This window comes from Protopterus annectens, chromosome 3.part1 (assembly GCF_019279795.1).
Source record: "Protopterus annectens isolate FY-2018-M chromosome 3.part1, PAN1.0, whole genome shotgun sequence".
Taxonomy (NCBI): domain Eukaryota; kingdom Metazoa; phylum Chordata; order Ceratodontiformes; family Protopteridae; genus Protopterus; species Protopterus annectens.
In genome coordinates this window covers 440,863,553-440,886,585 of record NC_056732.1, presented here as the reverse complement: position 1 = coordinate 440,886,585, position 23,033 = coordinate 440,863,553, and the positions used below count along the sequence as shown (strand labels likewise).

The 23,033-nt window shown below is 43.0% G+C and overlaps 1 protein-coding gene across 1 annotated transcript in view; it reads right to left on the bottom strand.

Annotated features, from left to right (window-relative positions):
* KMT2C (lysine methyltransferase 2C) overlaps window positions 1-23,033 on the bottom strand; it is a gene marked incomplete in the record, with an annotated part of 4,117,755 nt that overhangs the window by 3,610,744 nt on the left and 483,978 nt on the right. The window contains 1 exon segment of the mRNA XM_044066891.1: window positions 21,082-21,191. Within this exon segment, the coding sequence (XP_043922826.1) occupies window positions 21,082-21,191 (110 nt within the window).

The following is a 23,033-nucleotide window of genomic DNA, read 5'->3' as shown; positions in this document are numbered from 1 at the left end:
TGTTTTCTGACAGCCAAATTGTGGCCAAGACATAGTCTATTAAGTAGACAGCTTAATGGGTTAACAGCAAGACAAAACAGCAGCAGTGACAGTCACCCTGGAATATCCTCCTTTGAATTTTCATCCTTTGGGATAATAATTTGTCCTTTATAATGGCTTAGCTGCAAAGTGGCTTGCAACTGTTTCAAGGTCATTGCAATGTAAATTATCATTGTAGGGTGCATCTTATACATTTGTAAGCACTATCCATGAATCTGGGATGTTGTCAAATATTTTTTTGTAATCTATCCAATACCATACTTAGAGTCTTCCCCTTTTTGCAATTCTCCATTATGACTTAACGGCAGACGATCCTTTGTGCCACATGACTTTCTTTTGTTACCCTTTTGTCTACTGCCATTATTAAATTTTCTTGTAAATGACTATAAACTCAGTCAGCATCAATTTCAGTGTACAGTTTATAAAGCACTGGAAAGCAAGTTATTGGTCTATAGTTTTTAGGACAACTTGTAGGTTCACTCTTAAGGAGGAGTACCTTCTTTTTTCCTGGTTGGCGTCTGTTTGGAGTGTGCATTTAAATAGTCCTTACCCATGGCTAAATCTTCATGTAACGATGTTAGTACTTTTAGCTAAAAGTTAGGTACTACATCTGGACCTGGGGGTTTTCAATTAGGAGCTTTTTTTAATTTTGTTTCAACTACTCTGGTCGTTACTTCATCCCATTTCATATCCTGTACATCTGAACTTCTTATTCTTTCTTTTACTTCTTCTATAATTTCAGCTTATTTGTTATGTTCCACAGGATCTTCATAGGTATTTCTCCAAAAAGTGTATTTCTTTTTTTGTGGTATTTCTATTCCTTTTGCCTTGTTTCCCAATTCTCTACAAAACTTTTTAGGGCACCAATAAATTGCTTATTTTGCACTTTTCATTTATATTGATCTGCATATCTTTCAAGTGTTTCTGCATGTGCTAATATCTTTAGTGTATTATTTGCAATAGTGTATGATGGATTATGGTCTGTTCTGATACTGTGCATTGCTTTTATTACATCTAGCTTTCTGAGTATTTTTGTTGATCGGTTCTCTCTTCTGAACTCTAACAGCGACACTTTTTGTCTTAACTGCTTTACAGTTTTTGCTATTTGATACTTCCATGATGGTATTTGATTTCTCCCCTTCCTTTCCCTTACTGCCCTGTTTTTATGGTAAGATTGTTATTAATTTAGCTGAACAGTAATATATCCTATTTATTTCTGTTATATCACATGAATTTCTAAGAACAGTCTTGATTACTTTGTTCATTTGTTTTACCGAACTAACATTTTGGGCTTATTAACTTTCGGTAGTCTATTTTTTTCAATGACTTTAATATGTCTATACATCTCTACTAAATCAATCAATTCTTCCCTTAGATCATTTTCTTCTAAACTAAGGGCACATTCTCTGTTCCCTATTTCCTGCGAGCATTCTACTGAAAGTTCCAGAAAATCTTCATGTGCTATATTCTCTTTAGCTTCACCCTGTGTCACCTGTTGCTCCTTCATATGGGAACTCACTGGCCTATCACTCTACAACATTGACTGTGTCAGAGTTGCCACAGTTTCCTGTTCTTTGCATTGCAGTGCAACTCCAAATGAACTTTTGTACTGGTTTCTTATTAAAGGCTCCAAAGTATCTTCATATGGTAACTGATTGGATACTTTCTGCTCCACTGGTTTCTCCTTAATTTGGGGATTCATTATTCTATCATGTTATGATGTTATCAGAGTTCGATTTTCTATACTAAATCCTTCACTTTGCAGGTAATTCATAACTTCAGCTTCTACGTCTTTAACTTCTCCATTACTGATCCTCTTTTCTACCCCCCCTTTTCTTATTTTTTGTATTGTAAAATGTTCCATATCTGAATGCCTTTCCCTTTATTCCTTTCCAAATATCTTTGGTGCTACTTTTTGTATTGATTAGTTTTGCTTTCTCCTTAAATACTGTACCACATTAAATCTCTTTCTTTCCTATGTCCATATTTCTTCATCAGATATCTCCCACTCCTACTACTTCTCCTTAATTGGGAGATTCACTGTTTCATCATGCTGTGACATAACCTGCGTCAGGCTTTCTACACTAAATCCTTCACTTTGCAGGTATTCCATAACTTCAGCTTCTTTTTTTTTAACTTTTGCTTTACTACTCTTCTGTTCTATGTTCCCCCGTTGGGATCTTATTTTTTTGTATTGTGAAACTTTCCATATCTAGGTGCCTTTGCTTGCATTTCTCTTTGAATATCTTTAGAGCTGCTTTTCGGTACTTTAAATTTGACTTTCTCCTTTGCATAAATATTGCACTATATCAGATCTCTCTTTCTTTTCCATGTCCATATTGCTTTTTTAAACCTTTCAAAAATCTCTAGATTTTGTTTATATTTTCGCACTTCCTCAGATGCTTCTTTTCTCAAACGGCACAATATTTCTTGGTCTATATAATGTTTCTCATGAATCTTCTGTATTAATGAACACAATTTTGCATTTGAAACTTTTGACAGTTTTTCTTGTCAAAGTATTTCTTTCCCCTAATTTCTCTCAATCTTTTTGTACATCGTCTGTCTGGAAATTAATGGCCTTCTTGCATCACAGTAACACAACTTCTTTGTTATCCTCAATAGTCTACTCTATCATCTTTATGGCTCTTTTTTGGCCTGTCAGTCTTTGTGATTTTTGTAGCTTACTACTTCCCTCTACAACAGGGCACTATCCTATGCCTGAGCCTGGCCTAAACCAATTGTAAAAATGTCTCCATGTCTTGAGGATTCTACACTGTCATTTTTTTCCATTCTTGGCACCAGTGCACCTAACAGGATTGGGCACTATTTTATTTTGGGACTTGTGCACCCAGCTGTCTTTGTTTTTTTAAACTACTTCTCTCCATGACATATGCTAAGCAAAATACAGTCTACATATCAGTGGTGAGATTTTGTAAAAACACAGTTCACCTCGTGAAGGTACACACCAAGACTTGAGGATGAATTCAGTTCCAGCAATACTACTCTCTTTCACTTGCTGATTTTATTATCTCTCCATTTGAAGTCTAACATTTGAGAGCACAAGCAAGTCAGATCTTTGATTGGGAGCCATTTTGCTTTTGTAGTGTTATGTAGTGGTCTTCATACTTTGGGGAGTGTGTGATGAACATGCAGATTCTGTTGGTGACTGTCAACAATAGTAGTGGGTTAATCTTTTCTTAGTGTTTTCTATGTATATATTGAAATTAGGGGGTGGGTCTAGGCAAATACCTAGGTATTTAAATTACATTAAGAGCAATTTTGTAATGCAATATTATTGTAATCAAAGATAAGGGGAGTTTTGTTTAGCTTTGGCTTGGTTCCAAAGCACAATGATTTTGTTTCTGAAGATTTGAGAAGTTTTTTTTTTTGTTGTTGTTGCCGGTCAAAGTAGTAAGAGCAAAGAGGTCAGCCTACAGTTCTTTTTGACGGACTGCTAAGGATTTATTAGATCAGAAGAGGGCCATACCATTGGTGTTAAGTAGGGCATGGTGGGGTACATCCAAGAATAGTTTGTTTATTTAGATGTAGAAGAGGGGGGAACAAAGATGAAGGCTTGTAGTACCCCCCTTCTTTGATTTTGGCAACAGGTAAGAAGGATGAGTTGATTTTTACACAGAAATACAGGTTAGAAAGATAGCTATGGAACCAGAGTAGTACATCTGGACTAATGCCTACATTAAATTGGTGGTTTAGTAGTAAACTGTGATCTACTAGCTTTGGTCAGGTTGATCAACATAACACCAGTAAACTTTCCTCAGTTTACTAACTGAGGTCAAAAAGCTACAAAGTCACGCAGCACAAGAAAGTACAGTTTTGTACCTACCATAAATGTAGATGTTCGAGTGTTGACACTGCTGCAGTCATTACACTTGGGTTATCCTGCCGTCAGGCGGTCCCCACAGTCGGCCAGAGTTCCAAAGTCCTGGTCCGGCATCGGTTGCTGTCGCCTCCTCCCCGACGTCAGTGCGACAGGGGTATACAAGATGCAGCAGACGCCATTTTCTTCAGTTTTTCTTGCCCCAGATGTCAGGTGCCCCCAAATAGGTAGGCAATTCAAATTGCTAGTAAACAATACAAAGTAAAAGCAAACAACCATTTTTAGTTACAGGTAAATACCCCCCCCCCATAGGTAAAAGGGTTAGATGCCCTAGGTAAGTACCAGAAGCAAGAGGGGAAGGAGGGACGGTAACCTGGACTGTAGCAGTGTTAACTCGAACATCTACATTTATGGTAGGTAGAAAACTGTACTATGTTCATCGTGTTACACTGCTGCAGTCATTACACTTGGGTGGAATCCCAAAGCTGAGGTAGGGAGGCTGGATCTATAAGGCATTAGGGGTGGCTATAAGGCCCTGCAGTACAGCAGTGGTGAAGTCAGCTCTGGATTTGGAGTATAAAGGCAAATGGTAATGTTTGGTGAAGGTATGCACAGAACTCCATGTTGCTGCTTCCAAAATATCCTTGGTAGGTACTCCTCTGAGGTAGGCAGTTGAAGTGGCAGGTGGAGTGAGATCTAATGCTGCTAGGTACAGGTTTCCCATGGTTGGTATAGCAGAAAAGTACAGTTTTGTACCTACCATAAATGTAGATGTTCGAGTGCTAATACAGCTGCAGTAATCACAGATGGGTTCTCTGCCGTCAGGCGGTCCCTCGGTCGAATTCCAAAGTCTTGGTCCGGCGTCGGTTGTTGTCGCTTTCTCTTCTGACGTCAGTGAGGCCAGAGTATATAAGACACAGCCGACGCCATGTTCTTCAGTCTTTCTTGCCCCAGATGTCAGGTGCCCCCAGAAGGAAGGCAATACATAAACTATGCTTATATGTATATATATATATATATATATATATATATATATATATATATATATATATATATATATATATACATACAAGCAATGCAATATAATCCAAAGTAAGTGGTAGCAAGCAAATAAAACATAGCAGGATAATCCAGTCAGGTAGTATGAAGAGGTTGTTAGGCCCCATGTCTTTACCAAGTGGGGAAGGAGGGAGGGAAACCTGTACTGCAGCTGTATTAGCACTCGAACATCTACATTTATGGTAGGTACAAAACTGTACTATGTTCATCGTGCATACAGCTGCAGTAATCACAGATGGGTAGAGTCCCAAAGCTATGTACAGGGTGGTAGGTACTAGGAGGAACTGGGTTGAGCCAGAATGCCCTGCAAAACAGCAGTGGCAAAGCCTGCTCTTGTTCTGGAATATAAAGGCAGGTGGTAGTGTTTTGTGAAGGTATGTACAGAACTCCAAGTGGCCGCCTCCAAAATATCTTTGGTAGGAACTCCTCTGAGGAAGGCTGTAGAGGTAGCTGTGGCCCTGGTGGAGTGTGATCTGATACCTGTAGGAACAGATTTCCCATGATAGGAGTAACAAAACCGTATGCAGTGGCCTATCCACTTTGAAATAGTCTGTTTTGTAACTGGCTTCCCTTGAGCCCCTACAGCATAGGACACAAAGAGTTGTTCTGATTTCCTGAAGGCCTTTGTTCTGTCCAAATAATAACGTAGCTGCCTATGGATGTCTAAGGAGTGTAGCAGCCTTTCCCCTTTGTTTTGAGGATTGGGGTAAAAGGTAGGTAGGTATGTGTATGGTTTGATTTAAAGCTACCCTGGATACCACTTTAGGCATAAATGATGGGTTGGTACGAAGGGAAACCCTGTCCTGATGGAAAATGAGAAAGGGCTGCACTGCCATGAGGGCCTGTAGTTCAGAAACCCTACGAGCTGAAGTGATGGCCAGAAGGAAGGCTGTTTTCCAGGACAAATATTGCAAATCTGTTGAGGCAGCTGGTTCAAAAGGAGGCAATGTTAATTTTTCTAGTATGTAATTAAGATCCCAGGCTAGTATCGGTTGCTTCCTTGGTGGTCTGATATTCTTAGCCCCTCTGAGGAACTGTCGTAAGAGTGGGTGAGAAAATAAAGAAGGATCCGTGTTAAATTCCGCAGAAATGGCTGAGGCATGGATTTTTATGGAAGAAAATGAAAGTCCACTGTTCAGCAGCTCCGCTAGGTACTGTAATACCGGAGGCAAGTTCAGTTTTCTAGGGTCCTGGCCTCTTTTCTCATTCCAAGAGTGAAACCGCTTCCATTTTGCGGAGTAAGCTTTTCTAGTAGATGGCCTTCTGGCTTCCAAAATGACATCCTGCACCTCCTTGGAGAGTAGGGTCTGTTGTGGTGTTAAGGAATTTTCCATGCAGCGAGATTGAGTGTTTTCAGCTGACTGTGAAGAGTTTTGTAGCTGTGCTGAGTCAGCAGAAGAGGCATTAGAGGCAGGGGCCATGGAGGAGTATGTGTTAGGCTCCTCAGGAGTGGGTACCAGTGTTGCCTTGGCCAATCTGGAGCAATCAGTATCATCTTCGGTTTGTCTGTTCTTGCTTTCAAAAGCACCTTGGGCAGAAGAGGCAGAGGTGGGAATGCGTAAACTGTCCATGCCGTTTATTGAAGGTAGCGCAAAAGCGACAGCCCGAGACGTCGTGGTCTGGGCCCAAACAAGGTATGCAGAAGGAATGGAAATCCTTATGCGGTATTTGCTTCCCACAAGAAATACAATTATTAACTTTTTCTGACATCGGTCTGAGGCAAGAAAAGTTTCCCCAACGGGGTACTTAGCTTTAATGAAGACTTCGGTTTCCAAAATATTCGTAATTCAGGAGCTGGCCGACCGGCACTTGCGAACTGCTTCTGCTTCGGGCACCGCGCGGCAAAAAAGACTGAAGAACATGGCGTCGGCTGTGTCTTATATACTCTGGCCTCACTGACGTCAGAAGAGAAAGCGACAACCGATGCCGGACCAAGACTTTGGAATTCGGCCGACCGAGGGACCGCCTGACGGCAGAGAACCCATCTGTGATTACTGCAGCTGTATGCACGATGAACATCGTATATAGTGTCCTATCCATTTTGAAATAGTCTGCTTTGAAATGGCTTTTCCCTGTGCTCCTGCAGCGTATGCTACCAATAATTGCTCAGATTTTCTGAAAGCTTTGGTTTTGTCCAAGTAGAAGCGCAACTGTCTGTGGATGTCCAAAGAATGTAGAAGTTTCTCCCCTTTGTTCTGTGGTTTTGGATAAAAAGTTGGCAAGTGAATAGTTTGGTTTAGAGCCACACTTGATACCACCTTTGGCATAAACGTAGGGTTAGTTCTTAAAGACACCCTGTCCTGGTGGAAGATGAGGAAAGGTTCCACTGCCATTAGTGCCTGTAGTTCTGAAACTCTTCTTGCTATGTAACTGCCAGTAGCAGAGCAGTTTTCCAAGAGATGTATTTTATTTATGTTGTGTTAGCTGGCTCAAAAGGAGGTAGAGTTAATTTTTCCAAAACAAAGTTGAGGTCCCAAGTTGGTGTAGGTGCTCTACGGGGCGGTCTTATGTTTTTAGCCCCTCTGAGGTATTGTTTGAGCAAAGGATTAGAAAAAAATTGGTGGATCCGTGTTGTAATGAGCAGAGATAGCCGAGGCATGGATCTTGATGGATGAAAAAGACAGACCCTTGTCCAGCATCTCAGTTAAGTATTGCAGTATCTGAGGAATGTTTGGGACAAGAGGGTCAAGGCTGTGCGCTTGGTTCCAGGCACAGAATCTCTTCCATTTATCCGAGTAGGCTTTCCTGGTGCTAGGCCTTCTGGCCTCCAGAATGACATCCATAACAGCTTTGGAAAGAGGCATTGCTTGCTTGACTAGGGAATTTTCCATGCAGCTAGGTTTAAGGTCTTTAGCCGGCTGTGAAGTATCTGATTGTTGTGCTGCGTCAGCAACTCTGGGATTTCTGGCAAAATCCAGGGTGGTTCTTGTGCCAAGTTCTTTAAGATTGGGTACCAGTGCTGGCATGGCCAGTCTGGTGCAATCAGTATCATTTTTGGCTCTTCCTGCCTGGCTTTTATGAGTACCTTTGGGAGGAGAGGTAAAGGAGGGAAAGCGTATACTTGTAGTTGTTTCCAGCTGAATGAGAGGGCATCCACTTTCCATGCTTGTGGATAGTAGCTCCTTGTGCAGAATTTCTGTAATTGGCAGTTCTTTGGGGAAGCAAACAGATCTATGTCCGGGCTCCACCATTTTTGTGTTATCATTCTGAATATTTGTGGATTCAGTTCCCATTCGTGTGGGTCCATAATGTTTCTGCTTAGGTCGTCTGCCAGTGTGTTTTTCTCTCCTGGCAGGAATTGTGCTTGCAGATGAACTTGGTAGTTTAGAGCTGTGTTCCACAAGGTCATGGCTTGTCTGCAGAGGGGGTAGGAGTGTGTGCCCCCTTGCTTGTTTATGTACCACATAACTGTGGTGTTGTCTGTCTTTAGTAGTAATTGTCCTAGATGCAGTAGGTCCTTGAAAGTTATAATAGCATTTTGTACAGCTAGCATCTCTTTTTGATTGATGTGGAGATGTCTTTGCTCTGTGGGCCACTCACCATGGATACATTTTCCTGCCATGTGTGCTCCCCAGGAGTAATCCGATGCATCTGTTGTCAGCGTTTGCCTGGCTGTGGGTTGAGTGAAAGGCTGTCCCTTGTTGAGGTGACAAGCTTGTGCCCACCATCGAAACTCTTGTTGTAGGCAAGGAATTAGTGGTATAACTGTTTCCAAACTTTGACAGTGTTGAGATCATACGCTCTTTAGGTACCATTGTAGTTTCCTCATATGCAGTCTGGCATATGGAATTAGTAGTATGCAAGATGCCATGTAGCCCAAGGCCTGCTTTTTCTTGCAGGGAGTTGGGTCTTTGTTGCCATTAATTTAAAAAATTGAGTCAGTTGTCCTTGCTAGTCTGGCATGAGATACGCCATCTGGGCCGTTGTGTTCAAGCTACCACCCAGGAATGTTATCTGTTGTGAGGGCACTAGTTTTGATTTCTTTTCGTTTACTGTGTACCCCAGGCAACTTAATAAATTTTTTACGTACGCCAGATGTTTTAGTAGAATGTTCTTGCTCTCTGCTTGAATCAGGCAGTCGTCCAGGTATGGATAAATTTGAATTCCTTTTTGCCTGCAAAATGCAATTACTGGTGCCAGGCACTTTGTGAAGACCCTGGGCGCAGTAGATAAGCCAAAGGGCAGTGCAGAGAATTGATGGTGCATTGAACCAGCTAGAAATCTGAGGTATCTTCTGCAGTTTTCTCTGATAGGGACATGCAGTAGGGACATGCAGTTATGCCTCTGAGGTCCAACGTCACGAGCCAAGCTTTCTTGCCCAGCATGGGAAGAAGCTGCTGTAGTGTCAACATCTTGAATTTCGGTACATCCGGGTAAGTGTTTAGTGTAGAAAGGTCCAGAATGGGTCTCCAGGCTTTGTCCTTTCTGGGAACCAGAAAGAGTCTTGAGTAAAATCCTTGTCCTTTTTCCTGAGGTGGTACCTTTTGAATAGCTCTCATGTCCATGAGTGCTGTAATTTGTTTTTGAGCCTCTGCCCATTGATTTGGTGGCAGATTTGGCATTCCTTTTAGCCTTGGCAGGATGTGAAAATGTAACCTGTAACCTTGAGATACAATGTTGAGAACCCATTTGTCTTTGGTGATGCAATGCCAGTTGTGATAGAAGAGTGCCAGTTTTCCTCCTAAGGGGGCTGCCAAGAGTGTACTGTTTGGCAGCTGTAGTGGAAAGTCATTGAGTCTGTTTTTTATAAGGTTGAGGCCTGTCTTTTCCTTCTTTCTGGCCTGGTGTGCCCCATTGTCGAGGCCTGTAAGGTCCTTGTGTCCGACCTCTACCTCTTGGACATCTGTATCTGCCGCTTTGAGGTTTGTCTGTGGCTGGAAAGGACCAATTCTTTGTTGGCCAATTTCTGCTAAAATGATGAGGCTGAACATGCAAGAAATCTTTCACAGTTTGCATAGATTTTGCCTTATCCTCCATCTTCTTTAATACCTCCTCTGCATTAACTCCGAACAGCACATCCCGCTGCAAAGGTGCATCCTATAATTTGACCTTAACATGATCTGGTAACGTATGTTCCTTTAACGAAGCATGCCTTCTAATGACAGAGCCTGTAACTGCTGCTCTACAGGAGACCTCTAAGGAGTCAAACCCACATTGCAAAGTATGTTTTCCCACTTGTTCAGCAGCATGCAATAAATCCTGCATTTCTTTTAAGTTAGTAGGATCTGAATCTGGAAGCATCTTTTGTTTCAACTGAGACATCAAAAATTGCTGATATTTTAGCATGTGAAACTGGCAACTCAAGGCTCTCATTGCTAAAGTTGCAGATGTATATACCTTCTTTCCCCATCTGTCTAAAGCTCTGAAATCTGTCAGAGGGAACTGGGTTTTTTGCTGATGAGGCCTTAATCCCTTTGGGTCCCTGAGAAATAGTTTCAGGGTCAGCAACAGGGCTTTTGTACAGTAATTTGTGAGAGTCAGGGACTCTGCAATATCTATCAGGTTTAACTGGGGCTGGGTTCAAACTGGATTCAGTGTACACATCATCCACAATGTCTAAAACTGGCGGGATAGCAAGGGGTCTGTGTTGAGGCAATAAGAGGAAGTCTCTGAGCCTTTTCTTGGATTCTGAGTAATCCTGACCTTCCCAATGGAAATGCTCCCTCATGGTATTTAAGGTCTCCCCAAAGGAGTAATCCTCAGGTGGAGAGGCTGATGGAATTGATTCCTCAGCATCAGAATCCTCATAAGGGGGTAAAGAATATCCTCGGTCCGAGGAAGAGTCTGAGGAAATGGACACCTGGTCAGAAGAGTCATAGTCTGCATCGTGTCTGGACCTTTTATCAGGAGGGGGATGGGACCCCCTGATCAGGGTGCTAAGGTCCTCGGCCATTTTTAGCATTTGTTTCTTAGGCATGGAAGCCTGTCCTGGAGAGAGTTGCGTCTGTTTCTTTGCTTTTAAGGGGGGCTTAGACTTAACAGAGGATTTAATGGTCAACTGGGTAGGTCTGAAAACACCCTCTGTAACTGTGGATTGCTCAGCTACCTCGATTCCCTCTGTAGGTTTAGGATCGGTAAGCTGAAGACCTAGTGTATCCGAAGGCCCAGCCAGCTCCACGTGGGAGTCAGATGCGGTCTGTGGTTCTGTGGAAGTGGTTGTCAGGGGCTGCGTAGGTGCCTCGCTGAAAACCGGCAACCGGCCTAGAAGAGGCCTCGTCGTCAGTTTTGGGCCTCGGATGCCTGTCCTTGTCCTTTTTATGCATTGCAGTCGTCGGAATTTCCGACAGCATGGTGTAATTGAATTTTCTACCAAAATAATGCCGGGCAAAATCAAACAGACGTTTAATAGTGCGCTTGTTAAACCTAGCACAAAACCGACAACCAGTGAAGTCGTGGTCAGGGCCTAAGCATGGAATACAATAGGAGTGGAAATCCTTATGAGGTATTGGCTTCCCACAAGAAATACAGTTATTAACTTTTACTGATGTCGGTCTGAGGCAAGAAAAAGTTTCCCCAACGGGGTACTTAGCTTTTTTAGAAGACTTTGGTTCTGGATTCGGAATGAAAATCTCAGGAGTCGGCCGACCGGCACTTGCGAACTGCTTCTGCTTCGGGCACCGCACGGCAAGAAAAACTGAAGAAAATGGCGTCGGCTGCATCTTATATACCCCTGTTGCACTGACTTCAGGGAGGAGGCAACAGCAACCGACGCCAGACCAAGATTTTGGAACTCTGGCCAACTGCGGGACCGCCTGATGGCAGGATAACCCAAGTGTAATGACTGCAGCAGTGTAAAACGATGAACATCAAGCATGATGGATGGTGGAGGGCTACAAAAAGTAAGGTTTACAGAAGGAGGCAACAGGAAAACAGGGCTGGTGTTTTCAGTATTCTTCTGTCTCAAGACAAGTCAAGCATGGACTGCCTGTGCACTGATAAGTTTCTAAGACGGCTGGAAGAAAGCATCTGATTTACAAGTTTCAAGCAACCAGAGTTTAAATCAAGAACAAGGACTAACAAAATTATTTAATAGGAGGGACTTCAGATGGAGCAAATGGCACTAATTTACATAGACATATTAGGATCAAAATGTTCAGAAACTGCTAACTGAAGAAATGGCAGTTAGTGTGAATTTGAAGCATTACAATTTTTGTTTTGATATATACACAATGCACCTAATTTAACTACACACAATCATTGCACTGAAACAAAAATGCTGACTGTGTGAAGCACAACATTGCAGTCTGCGGACAAATTTGCATTTTGAGTTTGGGAAGTTTAATTGATGAAGCCAATAGGTGCATAAATGAACAATTATATCTAGGTTTGTGCACTTTTCAGGAACAAATTATAAAAAAAATGCAAGAGTGATAATCAGCACAAAATACTACAAAGTTAAGTGATTTTATTCAGAGATCAATGGATTTTGTAAACACAAACTCCCTGGACCAGACTGTCAATACACCAACCAGGGGTTAAAACGTATAGTTGTGTACACTTACCATATATGTAAATGTTGAGTGTATTCACTGTTGCCGTCATTACATCTGGGTTATCTGCCTGTAGATAGCCCTCAGTCAGCCTGATTATCAAAGTCTTGGGTCCTGCGTCGGGTTGCTGTCTCATCTTCCATGACGTCAGGTAGTCAGGGGGTATAAAGCATGCAGCCGACGCCATTACATCAGTTTTTCTTGCCCCAGATCTCAGGTGCCCCCATAATGGGAAGCAGTTATATACAAGGTTACACCTCCAACAAAAAGCAAATACACCAGAAAGCTTTAAGCATAGCAAGCAAGAATACAGGTATAGTCAATAGAAGTCAGGAGGCAGGAGGGAAGGTAACCAAGGTTTCAACAGTGAATACACTCTAACATCTACATTTATGGTAAGTGTACACAACTGTACTATGTTCTTCGTGTTTCACTGCTGCAGTCTTTACATTTGGGTAGATTCCCAAAGCTAAAGAAGCGAGGAGGCAGTTAGACAGCATTAGGACCAGCTATAAGGCCCTGCAAGACTGCAGTGGCAAAACTACCTCTGGATTTAGAAAAAATTGGCAAGTGGTAATGCTTGGTGAAGGTGCGTACAGAACTCCAGGTAGCAGCTTCTAGTATGTCCCTGGTAGAGACACCTCTAAGAAAGGCTGTAGAGGTAGATGCAGCCCTGGTTAAATGTGGTCTTATTCCCTGTGGGGTAGGTTTTCCATGATGCTTATAGCAGAAATGAATGCAATGGCCTATCCACTTAGAAATGGTTTGCTTTGAAATGGCCTTCCCCTCTGCCCCTGCAGCAAATGCAACCAGCTGCTGTTCAGATTTCCTGAGAGGCTTAGTCCTATCCAAGTAAAATCTAAGTTGTCTGTGCACATCCAAGGAGTGCAGTATTCATTCCCCTTTGTTCTGTGGATTAGAAAAGAAGGTTGGCAAATGAATGGACTGATTAAGGGCCACACTGGATACCACCTTGGGCATAAAGGAGGGATTGGTCCTGAGGGACACCCTGTCCGCATGAAAGATGATGAAATGCTCCACTGCCATGAGGGTCTGTAATTTAGACACCCTACTTGCTGAAGTGATGGCTAAGAGGAAGGATGTTTTCCAAGAAAGGAATTTCAACTCTGCATTTGCAGACGGCTCAAAGGGAGGCTGGAGATGGGGCTCTCCTGGGTGGTCTTAAGTTTTTGGCCCCTCTGAGGAATTGCTTCAGCAGTGGATAAAAGAAGAGGGGTGGGTCTGTATTATAATGAGCTGAGATGGCGGAGGCATGAATTTTGATGGAAGAAAAGGAAAGGCCCTTGTGAAGCATCTCAGTTAGGTATTGAATAATGAGCTGTAGATTGGGCATAGTTGTGTCCATCCCCTGTGTTTGGTTCCAGGAACAGAATCTATTCCATTTCTCAGCATAGGATTTTCTAGTACTAGGCCTCCTTGCCTCCAGAATGACACCCATCACTTGCTTACTGAGGGATGGTAAAGAAGTCATGTAATTAGCCAGGCTGCAAGTTTCAGGGTTTGAAGCTGTGGGTGCAGAATCTGGCTCTCCTGCTGGGACAGCAGGGCAGGGGTCTGAGGCAGGTGCTATGGTTCCAGAAGTGACACACTCCACAAGAAGGGGTACCAGTGTTGGCGTGGTCAGTCTGGTGCAAAAAGTATTGTCCTCAGTTTGTCTTGTTTGATCTTTATTAGCACTTTGGAGAGGAGAGGCAGAGGGGGAAAGGCATAAACTGATAGGTTTTTCTAGCTGAAGGACAGGGCATCCACTTTCCAAGCTTGTCTGTGGGGAGTCCTCGTGCAGAAATTGTCCAATTGGTAGTTCTGAGGTGAGGCAAAAAGGTCTATCTCTGGGCTCCTCCATCCGAATCTCAAAATGTTGAATATCTTTGGTTCCAGTTTCCACTTGTGTGGGTCCATGAGATTTCTGCTTAGGTTGTCTGCCAGTGTACTTAGCTTGCCTGGCAGGAATTGAGCTTGTAAGTGCACTTGGTAGCTCAAGGCAGTGTTCCACACAGAGCCATGACTGGTCTGCAGAGGGGGTATGAATGTGTTCCCCCCCCTGCTTGTTTATGTACCACATAACAGTGGTGTTGTCCGTTTTTACCAATAAGTGTCCTGGAAGAATGTGATCCTTGAAGGATGTCCGAGCATTCTGTACAGCTAACATTTCTTTTTGATTGATATGCAGGTGCATTTAACTCTGGTTCCATTTGCCCTGAATGCACTGCCCTGCCAAGTGATCTGCCCATGCATACTCTGATGCATCTGTTGTTGGGGTTTGGGCAACAGGGGGTAGAGTGAATGGCAGTCCCTTGTTTTGGTGGCAGGCCTCTGCCAACCAAAGGAACTCTGTCTTTAGACAAGGTATGATAGGAATGATTGATTCTAGGTCCTGAGAATGTTGGCACCATAGGTTTTTAGATACCATCGTAGTTTCCTCATATGCAGTCTTGCATATGGAATTAGTAGCATGCAAGAGGCCATGAATCCATGGGCTTGCAGTACTTTCCTTGCAGATAGCTGGGTCTTTGTGGCCAGTAGTTTGAAGTAAGCTGTCAAATTAACTTGTTTCTCTGGTGTGAGGTATGCCATCCGGGAAGTTGTAATCAAGTTTGCTGTCAGGAATACAATTTGTTGGCAGGGTACTAGATGTGATTTATTTTCATTTATGGTGTACCCCAAAGAAGTTAGTAATTTCTTTACAAATGTCAGATGATTTAATAGTATGTCCTGGCTTTCTGCCTGAATTAGACAATTGTCCAGGTATGGGTATGTTTGAATATTTCTTTGCCTGCAAACTGCAATGACTGGAGCTAGGCACTTTGTGAATACCCTGGGCGCAGTAGACAAGTCAAAGGGCAGTGCAGAGAACTGATAGTGCATGTAGCCTGCTCTGAAGCATAGGCATCTTCTGCAAGACTCCCTTATTGGGACGTGCAGGTAGGCTTCCTTTAAATCAAGTGTTGCCAACCAGGCATTTTTGCCTAGCATAGGAAGCAGCTGATGAAGAGTTAGCATTTTGAATTTTGGGATTACCAAAAAAGTGATTAGGGTAGACAGGTCCAGGATAGGACGTCAGGAATTGTCTTTTCTGGGTACCAGGAAAAGTCTTGAGTAGAAACCTTGCCCCCATTCTTCTTCTGGGACAGGTTGAATAGCCCTGATGCTTAGGAGAGAGACAACTTGCTTTTGAGCCTCTGCCCACTGGTTTGGGGGTAGGTCTGGTCAACAGTTTGGGGTTGGTAAGGAGTGGATGTGGAATCTGTATCCTTGGGAAACTATATTTAAAAGCCATTTGTCTTGGGTAATAAGTTCCCAGCTTTTTGCATGCGGGGCGATCTTTCACCCTAAAGGAACAGTCAGTTGAGCAGGGCTTGGAAGGTTTAAAGTTACGTCATTGTGATAGTTTACCATAGGGGTGTGTCTTACTACTTCCAGCTTTGGAAGTGGGAGCCCCCCCACTGCTTAGACCTGTGAGTACCTTGGGACTGAAGCGTAGGTGCACTGCTGGTTCTGGGTTTGGACTGAGAAGGCCTGGAAGAGGCAGGAAAGGACTAATTCTTAGAAGGCCGGTGCCTACTAAATCTGGGAGGTTGTACTTGCAGGAAATCGTTAACAGTTTGCATAAATTTAGCTTTTTCCTCCATCTTTTTAAGTACTTCTGCTTTGTTGCCAAACAGGTGGTCTTGGTTTAAGGGAGCATCCAGTAATTTAGCTTTAACATGATCTGGCATAGATTGCTCCTTAAGCCAAGCATGCCTTCTAAGTACAGACCCAGTGACAGCAGCCCTGCAAGATGCCTCTAATGAAACAAAACCACATTTCAAAGTATGTTTTCCAACTTGTTCAGCAGAATGCATTAAATCCTGTAATTCTTTATTTTCAGCACAGTCAGGAATCAACATCATTTTCTGTTTAAGCAATCCAATAATATGCTGCTGATACTCTAACATATGAAACTGGCAGTTTAAGGCCCTAATGGCCAAAGCTGCATAAGTGTATACCTTCTTTCCCCATCAGTCCAGGGCGCTGGAATCTCTATCAGAGGGGGTAGGGTTTTTGGCAGTAGTAGCCTTAATGCCTTTTGGCCCCTGTGAAATGGCCTCAGGATCCGCAGTAGGATTCTTAAAGAGGAACTTGTGAGAGTCAGGTTTTCTGGGAGCTGGAGGTAAAGTGTCAGGGGCCAGGCTAGATTCTGAAAAGGCATCATCTACAATGTCCAGTACAGGAGGGATAGCTAAAGGCCTGTGTTGAGGTAGGAGTAAAAACTCCCTAAGCCTCTTTTTGGAGTCAGAGTAATCCTGGCTTTCCCAGCGGAAATGCTCCCTAAGAGTATGCAAAGTTTCACCACAAGAGAAATCCTCTGGAGGGGAAACAGAGGGAATGGAATCCTCTGAATCAGAATCCTCATAGGTAGAAAAGGGCAACTCCTGGTCATCAGAGAAAACAGAATTTCAGAATCCTGATCAGAAGAATCAGAAGGAAAATCAGTTCTAGGTCTCTTAGAGGGAGAAGGGTGGCTTCCCCTGATTAGAGTAACAAGGTCTTCAGCCATTGTTATTTGTTTTTTAGGCATAATGGCCTGACCATGCAGTCTGGGCGTCTGTTTTCTAGGCATGGATCAAGTCTTAAGCCTTGAAGAAGAAGATGGCATATTTTAATATGCAAGTCAGTACACCTGAATACACACTCAGAAGCCGGTCCCTGCACAGCGGCTGCGGACCCATCCAAGATAGAGACATCTGCAGGTTCCACAGTCGAAGAAGCATCACGCAGCATACTGGACTCCGAATGGGTCTCTGTAGAGGCCTGCGAATCTGAAGTAGCAGGTATCAGAGGCTGCAAAAGCACCTCACTGAGTACCGGCGAACTGGCGACTAGCTTAGGAGATGCATCATTGGCAGCTTTGGACCTATGTGGTCTGTCTCTGTCTTTATCTTTGCATTTTTTCAGAATGTCGGTAGTCGCGTGGCTTACAGAAGCCATTTCAGGATAATTGAACAGAGTACCAAAATATTTAGATGCGAAAATGAACAGACGAAGAACAGTTCCAAGGTTTGAATAAAACACAAAACCTACAGCGGGGTACGTCGTGGTCTGGGCCTAAGCAAGGAATGCAGTACGAATGAAAATCTTTATGAGGTATTTGCTTACCACAAGAAATACAATTGTTAACTTTTACTGACATCAGTTTAGAGCAAGAAAAAGGATCCCCAACGGGTACTTAGCTTAGTTGAAGACTTCGGATCTGAAACTCGAAAATGAAAATTTCAGGAGTCGGCCGACCGGCACTTGCGAACTGCTTCTGCTTTGGGCACCACACGACAAGAAAGACTGATTTAATGGCGTCGGCTGCATGCTTTATACCCCTGACTACCTGACGTCATGGAAGATAAGACAGCAACCGATGCAGGACCCAAGACTTTGATAATCAAGCCAAATGAGGGCTACCTGCAAGCAGATAACCCAAATGTAATGACTGCAACAGTGAAACACGAAGAACATCATACTAGACTTGGTCCTCAGTAATATGGGATAGTGCTGCAAATCCCTCTAATGTAATGTCTTCTTTGGTAAGGTCAGACCACAAAATGGTCTCATTTGAAGCAAAAATAAAACCTGAAACCTCAGCTAACAATGGAATATTCAGGAACTAATCTAAGGCTAACTTCCTACTATCAAGTGATAACCTGGCAAAATTTCAAGCCTCCATAAACCCTGACAACACTGCTGCCTACACGGAACTGTTCACAGAAATACTAAAACATGTTACTAGCTGCACAAAAGCAGCTGTACCCACCAGAAAGAAGTACAGAACTAAAAAAAAAAAAACAAGCCACTCTCGTGGAATTAAAAGCATCAACAGGCTGTATAACAAACGATAGAAAATCATGGCCAAAATTAGAAGGTGTAGCACCCAGCAGGATAAAAGCACTCAAAAGACAAAAAGTCTACCACTGCCAAATCTGATGTAAATTTGGCTTCCCAGGCCAAGGGCAAACAAGACATTCTTTAGCTATGTCCACAACCTCAAAGGCAATGCACATTTGTGTGCAGAGCTCATTGTCAATGGAGGCATCTATATGGAAGCCAGCACTTCTGGATGACATTAAAGATTGAAACAATACTAATTTTGTGAACTTTAATCATACTTTGACTTAGGAATAGGGTCCATTCTTGTCGTGGTATTAGAAACCCAAAAGATTTGGAGAAATTAAAAAGTGAGAAGCCAGAAAATGCATCAAACCTACTGGCCGACAAAATTCAGCTCAAACTTTACCCCTCTCACCTCCTCAATCTTCCCTCAGAAAATACCATCAAATACAACTCCCTCTACTATCACAAGGGAACAAGTCCTTAATGCTCTCTCTAAGGCCAAGCACAATGCATCAATGGGCCCACACAACATCCCAGGATGCCTTCTAATTTGAATGAAACCTGACCTATCAGGTCCACTGGAATTGCTATTTAACTGTAGCCTCCAAAAAGGTTTCATGCCTCATAAATGGAGAACAGCAACAGTCATCCCTCTGCAAAAAGGTAGGCCATCTACAGATCTTGGAAACTACAGACCCATAAATCTCACTAGTCTCATATGCAAAACCATGGAATGAATTACCATAGAAATGATCAATATGGAATAGAAAAACCTCCAGACACTGGAACCAACCCAATTTAGTGCTGTAAAGAGCAGGTTATGCCCACTCAACCTGATGGACTTTGAGAAGGTCACAAACGCAATGAATAAGGGCAAAATATTTCATACTGCCAAGCTTGACTTGGCCAAGGCATATGGTACTATAATCCACTAGGGCATTGAGGACAAACTCAAAAAGTTAGACATAAACCCTTATGTCACCTGGTGGATAGCCAACTGGCTCAGAGACAGGACCCTGGAAGGAAGAATTGGGGAGTCTACTTATACAAAGACGTCAATCACAACCAGGGTCCCTCATGGAATGGTCCTGGGACTGGTCCATTTTGGCATTTACTTCTCTGAGGTCAAGGCCAATGTCAATGACTACATTTGCATATGAGTGCAAGTTAGGAGCAGTCACAGAATCTCTCACTAACACAAATTTTCTCCAGGAAGGGCTTACACACACAAATAACTGGAGCCAGAGTCATGGACTAAAACTAAATGCCAAGAAATGCAAAACAGCATCCTTCAAGGAAATCATCCACCTCTGGTAACTATCATGTTGACAACACACCCTAAGAGATGACGCAGTCATCAGGGACTTGAGGACACACACAGGCAGTAATCAAGCCTATGACCATGTGTCTACAGCAGTGAGGAAATCATCCTAAGTTGTGCAACTTGTAAACAAAGGTATGGCATCTAGGTCCAATGAGGGGATTGTTCCAGTGTATTTGACATTCATCAGACCTATCACAGAGTACAATGCCCCCTTTGGCAAGTACCTCATCATTCTCATCCAACAACTGGAATGTCCGTAAAGGTTCCTCACTAAAATAATACAGGGCATAAGTAACATGCCCTATACAAACCGCTTCAAGGCTCTATCCTAGTATTTTGTCTCCAGCAGGCTGCTAAAGGAATATCTATGCCTGACATACAAAGCACTGTCAGACCCAAACCTGACGGACCTCCTGCAGATCCGCAAAACAAACAGCACCAGAATTACCCATTCTACAGCCTTAAAACTTGCATGTGATATAAATAAGACCTGTTGGATAGACAGGTATGGATCCCACAGATTATCCCTTCACTGGAAAAGTCCCCTCCATATATGTGAAGCAGAGTTCCTTCTTAATCCAGTTCAAGTGCAACTTGGGTGGGGAACAGGAAATTCATCCCTGAATTGGCACCTGTGCCTCTAATGTACACAGGCAGCCTGTAAATAATTCATCTCCGAGGCCCCTAATTACACTTATCAAGGGTACCAGAACTTGCAGATTTGAGATGCATGGATAAGCTTAAAAAGGCAGTGGGGTAACACAAGCTACTTCAATAGCTGTGTGAGAATGGAAGGTCATCAAATAAAAAGATCAGGGTAAAGGCAATAATCAAGAATGTTCAAAATGCACCTTGCAAACAAAATAAACAATACCATAAAGAACTGGCAAGATACGACATGTGGTTTTGCACATGGGAGATGTAAATGCCCAATCAGCAAATAAATGAGAGAGAAATAATGTAAGTATCTCAAACAGGAATAGTGAAAGATAAAATGAAGTAATTGCATTTAACTTACAATGGCATGATCCAAGCCAAATGAGAAAGTAATCCTGAACAAGGGGAAAGGCTAAGCAGTAGCAATACACGCAAGAAGAATTACTTAAAAAAAATCATACTTAACATAAGAAATCATTCAAGAGAGAGATGTCAAAAATTACATACAAAACAGCTCAAGCAAACCCGGATGACTTTGGATGCTTGCACAAAATTTGACAGAAGGAAAGAACCAGAGAGACTGGAGGCATGATATACTGAGACAGTGATGGAGCTAGCATCTGGGAGTCCTAGCACCTGTTGGCATAGTCAGTGATTCTTCCTGCAAAATGGAAAATCTATGACATTATATCGGTCCTATACATATTACAATACTAGGTGAAGTAGTGCACTTAAATTGTAACAAATTTCAGTAAAACCATAATAAAAAGAATGTTTTCTTAATTTCTACATACTTTAGTGCTCCCTGAGAAAACTGCTTTGTCCACATGTTCCACCACATGGTCTTCATTTTGGCTGACTTCTTCAGACCACTCTGCACAACGCTGATGAACCCAAAAGTGACCTGAAAAATTAAATAATTCAAAAAAATATAATATTCACATTTTATGATAACGCTATGCAACTTGTGTCCTCAAACTGAAATTTCAGCAGTCACAAATATATGACTGAACATCTCAGGTAACTTGTCAAAGTAAAGTATTAGGAAGGATAAAGTACAGTTATGTACACTTACCATAAATGTAGATGTTCGAGTGCATTCACTGTTGCAGTCATCACATTTGGGTCATCTGCCTGCAGGTAGCCCTCAGCCGCCCTGAATACCAGAGTCTAGGAATTTCTGGGTCGGAAGCTGTCGCTTCTTCCATGACGTCAGGGGTACAAAACATGCAGCAGACACCATTACATCAGTTTTTCTTACCCCAGATGTCAGGTGCCCCCAAAACAGGAAGCAATTACATGGTAAGCAATACCCCAGCACAAAACAAATACCAATGATATAAGATATGCCAGACAAAAAGGATAGGAAAGAAATGAAGAGAAGTCAGGGGGGTGCTGGAGGGAGGGTAACCAGGACTGCAACAGTGAATACACTTGAACATTTACATTTATGGTAAGTGTACACAACTGTACTATGTTCTTCGTGTTTCACTGTTGCAGTCATCACATTTGGGTGGATTCCCAAAACTAAGGAAGGGTGGAGGTAGTTATGAAGCATTAGGGCTGGCAATCAGGCCCTGTAAGACTGCTGTGGCAAATCCAGTTATGGATTTAGAAAATATAGGCAAGTGGTAGTGCTTGGTGAAAGTGTGTACAGAGCTCAAGGATGCAGCTTCCAGGATGTCCCTGGTAGGGACTCCCCTGAGAAATGTTGTAGAGGTAGATGTAGCCCTAGTGGAATGAGTTCTGATTCCCTGTGGGGTGGGTTTCCCATGGTGCTTGTAGCAGAAATGTATGCAGTGTGCTATCCGTTTAGAAATGGTTTGCTTTGAAATAGCCTTGCCCTCTGCCCCTGCAGCAAAGCTGACTAGCAGCTGGTCAGATTTTGAAAGGTTTAGTCCTGTCCAGATAGAACCTAAGCTGCCTGTGCACGTCCACGGAATGCAGGATCCTTTCCCCTTTATTCTGAGGATTATGAAAAAAGGTTGGCAAATGAATGGACTGGTTTAAAGCCGCACTAGACACCACCTTGGGCATAAAGGATGGGTTAGTCCTGAGGGCAACCCTGTCTGCATGGAAGATAATGAAGGGTTCCAGTGCCATAAGGGCCTGCAATTCAGACACTCCTCTTGCTGAAATGATGGCTAGAAGTAAAGCTGTTTTCCATGAGAGGAATTTTAACTCTGCTGTGGCCGCAAGTTCAAAGGGCGGAAGTGTGAGCTTTTCTAATACAAAGTTAACGTCCCAGGCTGGAGTGAGTGGGAGCTCTCCCGTGGGGGGAGGGGGGTGGCTCCTCTCAGGAACTGTTTTACCAGAGGATGAGAGAAGTGGGGTGGCTCAGTATTATAATGAGCCGAGATGGCAGAGGCATGGATCTTAATTGAAAAGGATAGGAATTTGCGGAGCATTTATGTTATATAATCTAGTATAGGACGTAAGCTGGGCATAGTTGTGCCCATTCCCTGAAACTGGTTCCAGGAACAGTATCTTTTCCATTTTTCCAATAGGATTTTCTAATACTAGGCCTCCTTGCCTCAAGAATAACATCCAGCACCTGCTTACTGAGGTTTGCTGGAGTTCAATTCAGGGGATTAGCCAGGCTGCAAGGTTCAGGGTCTGTAGCTGAGGGTGCAGAATCTGGCCTGCCTGCTGGGACAGCAGGGAAGGAGTCTGAGGCAGGTGCCATGGTTGTAGCACTGTCATACTGCGCAAATGAGGGCACAGTTTTCTGGCCGTTGATTTGGAA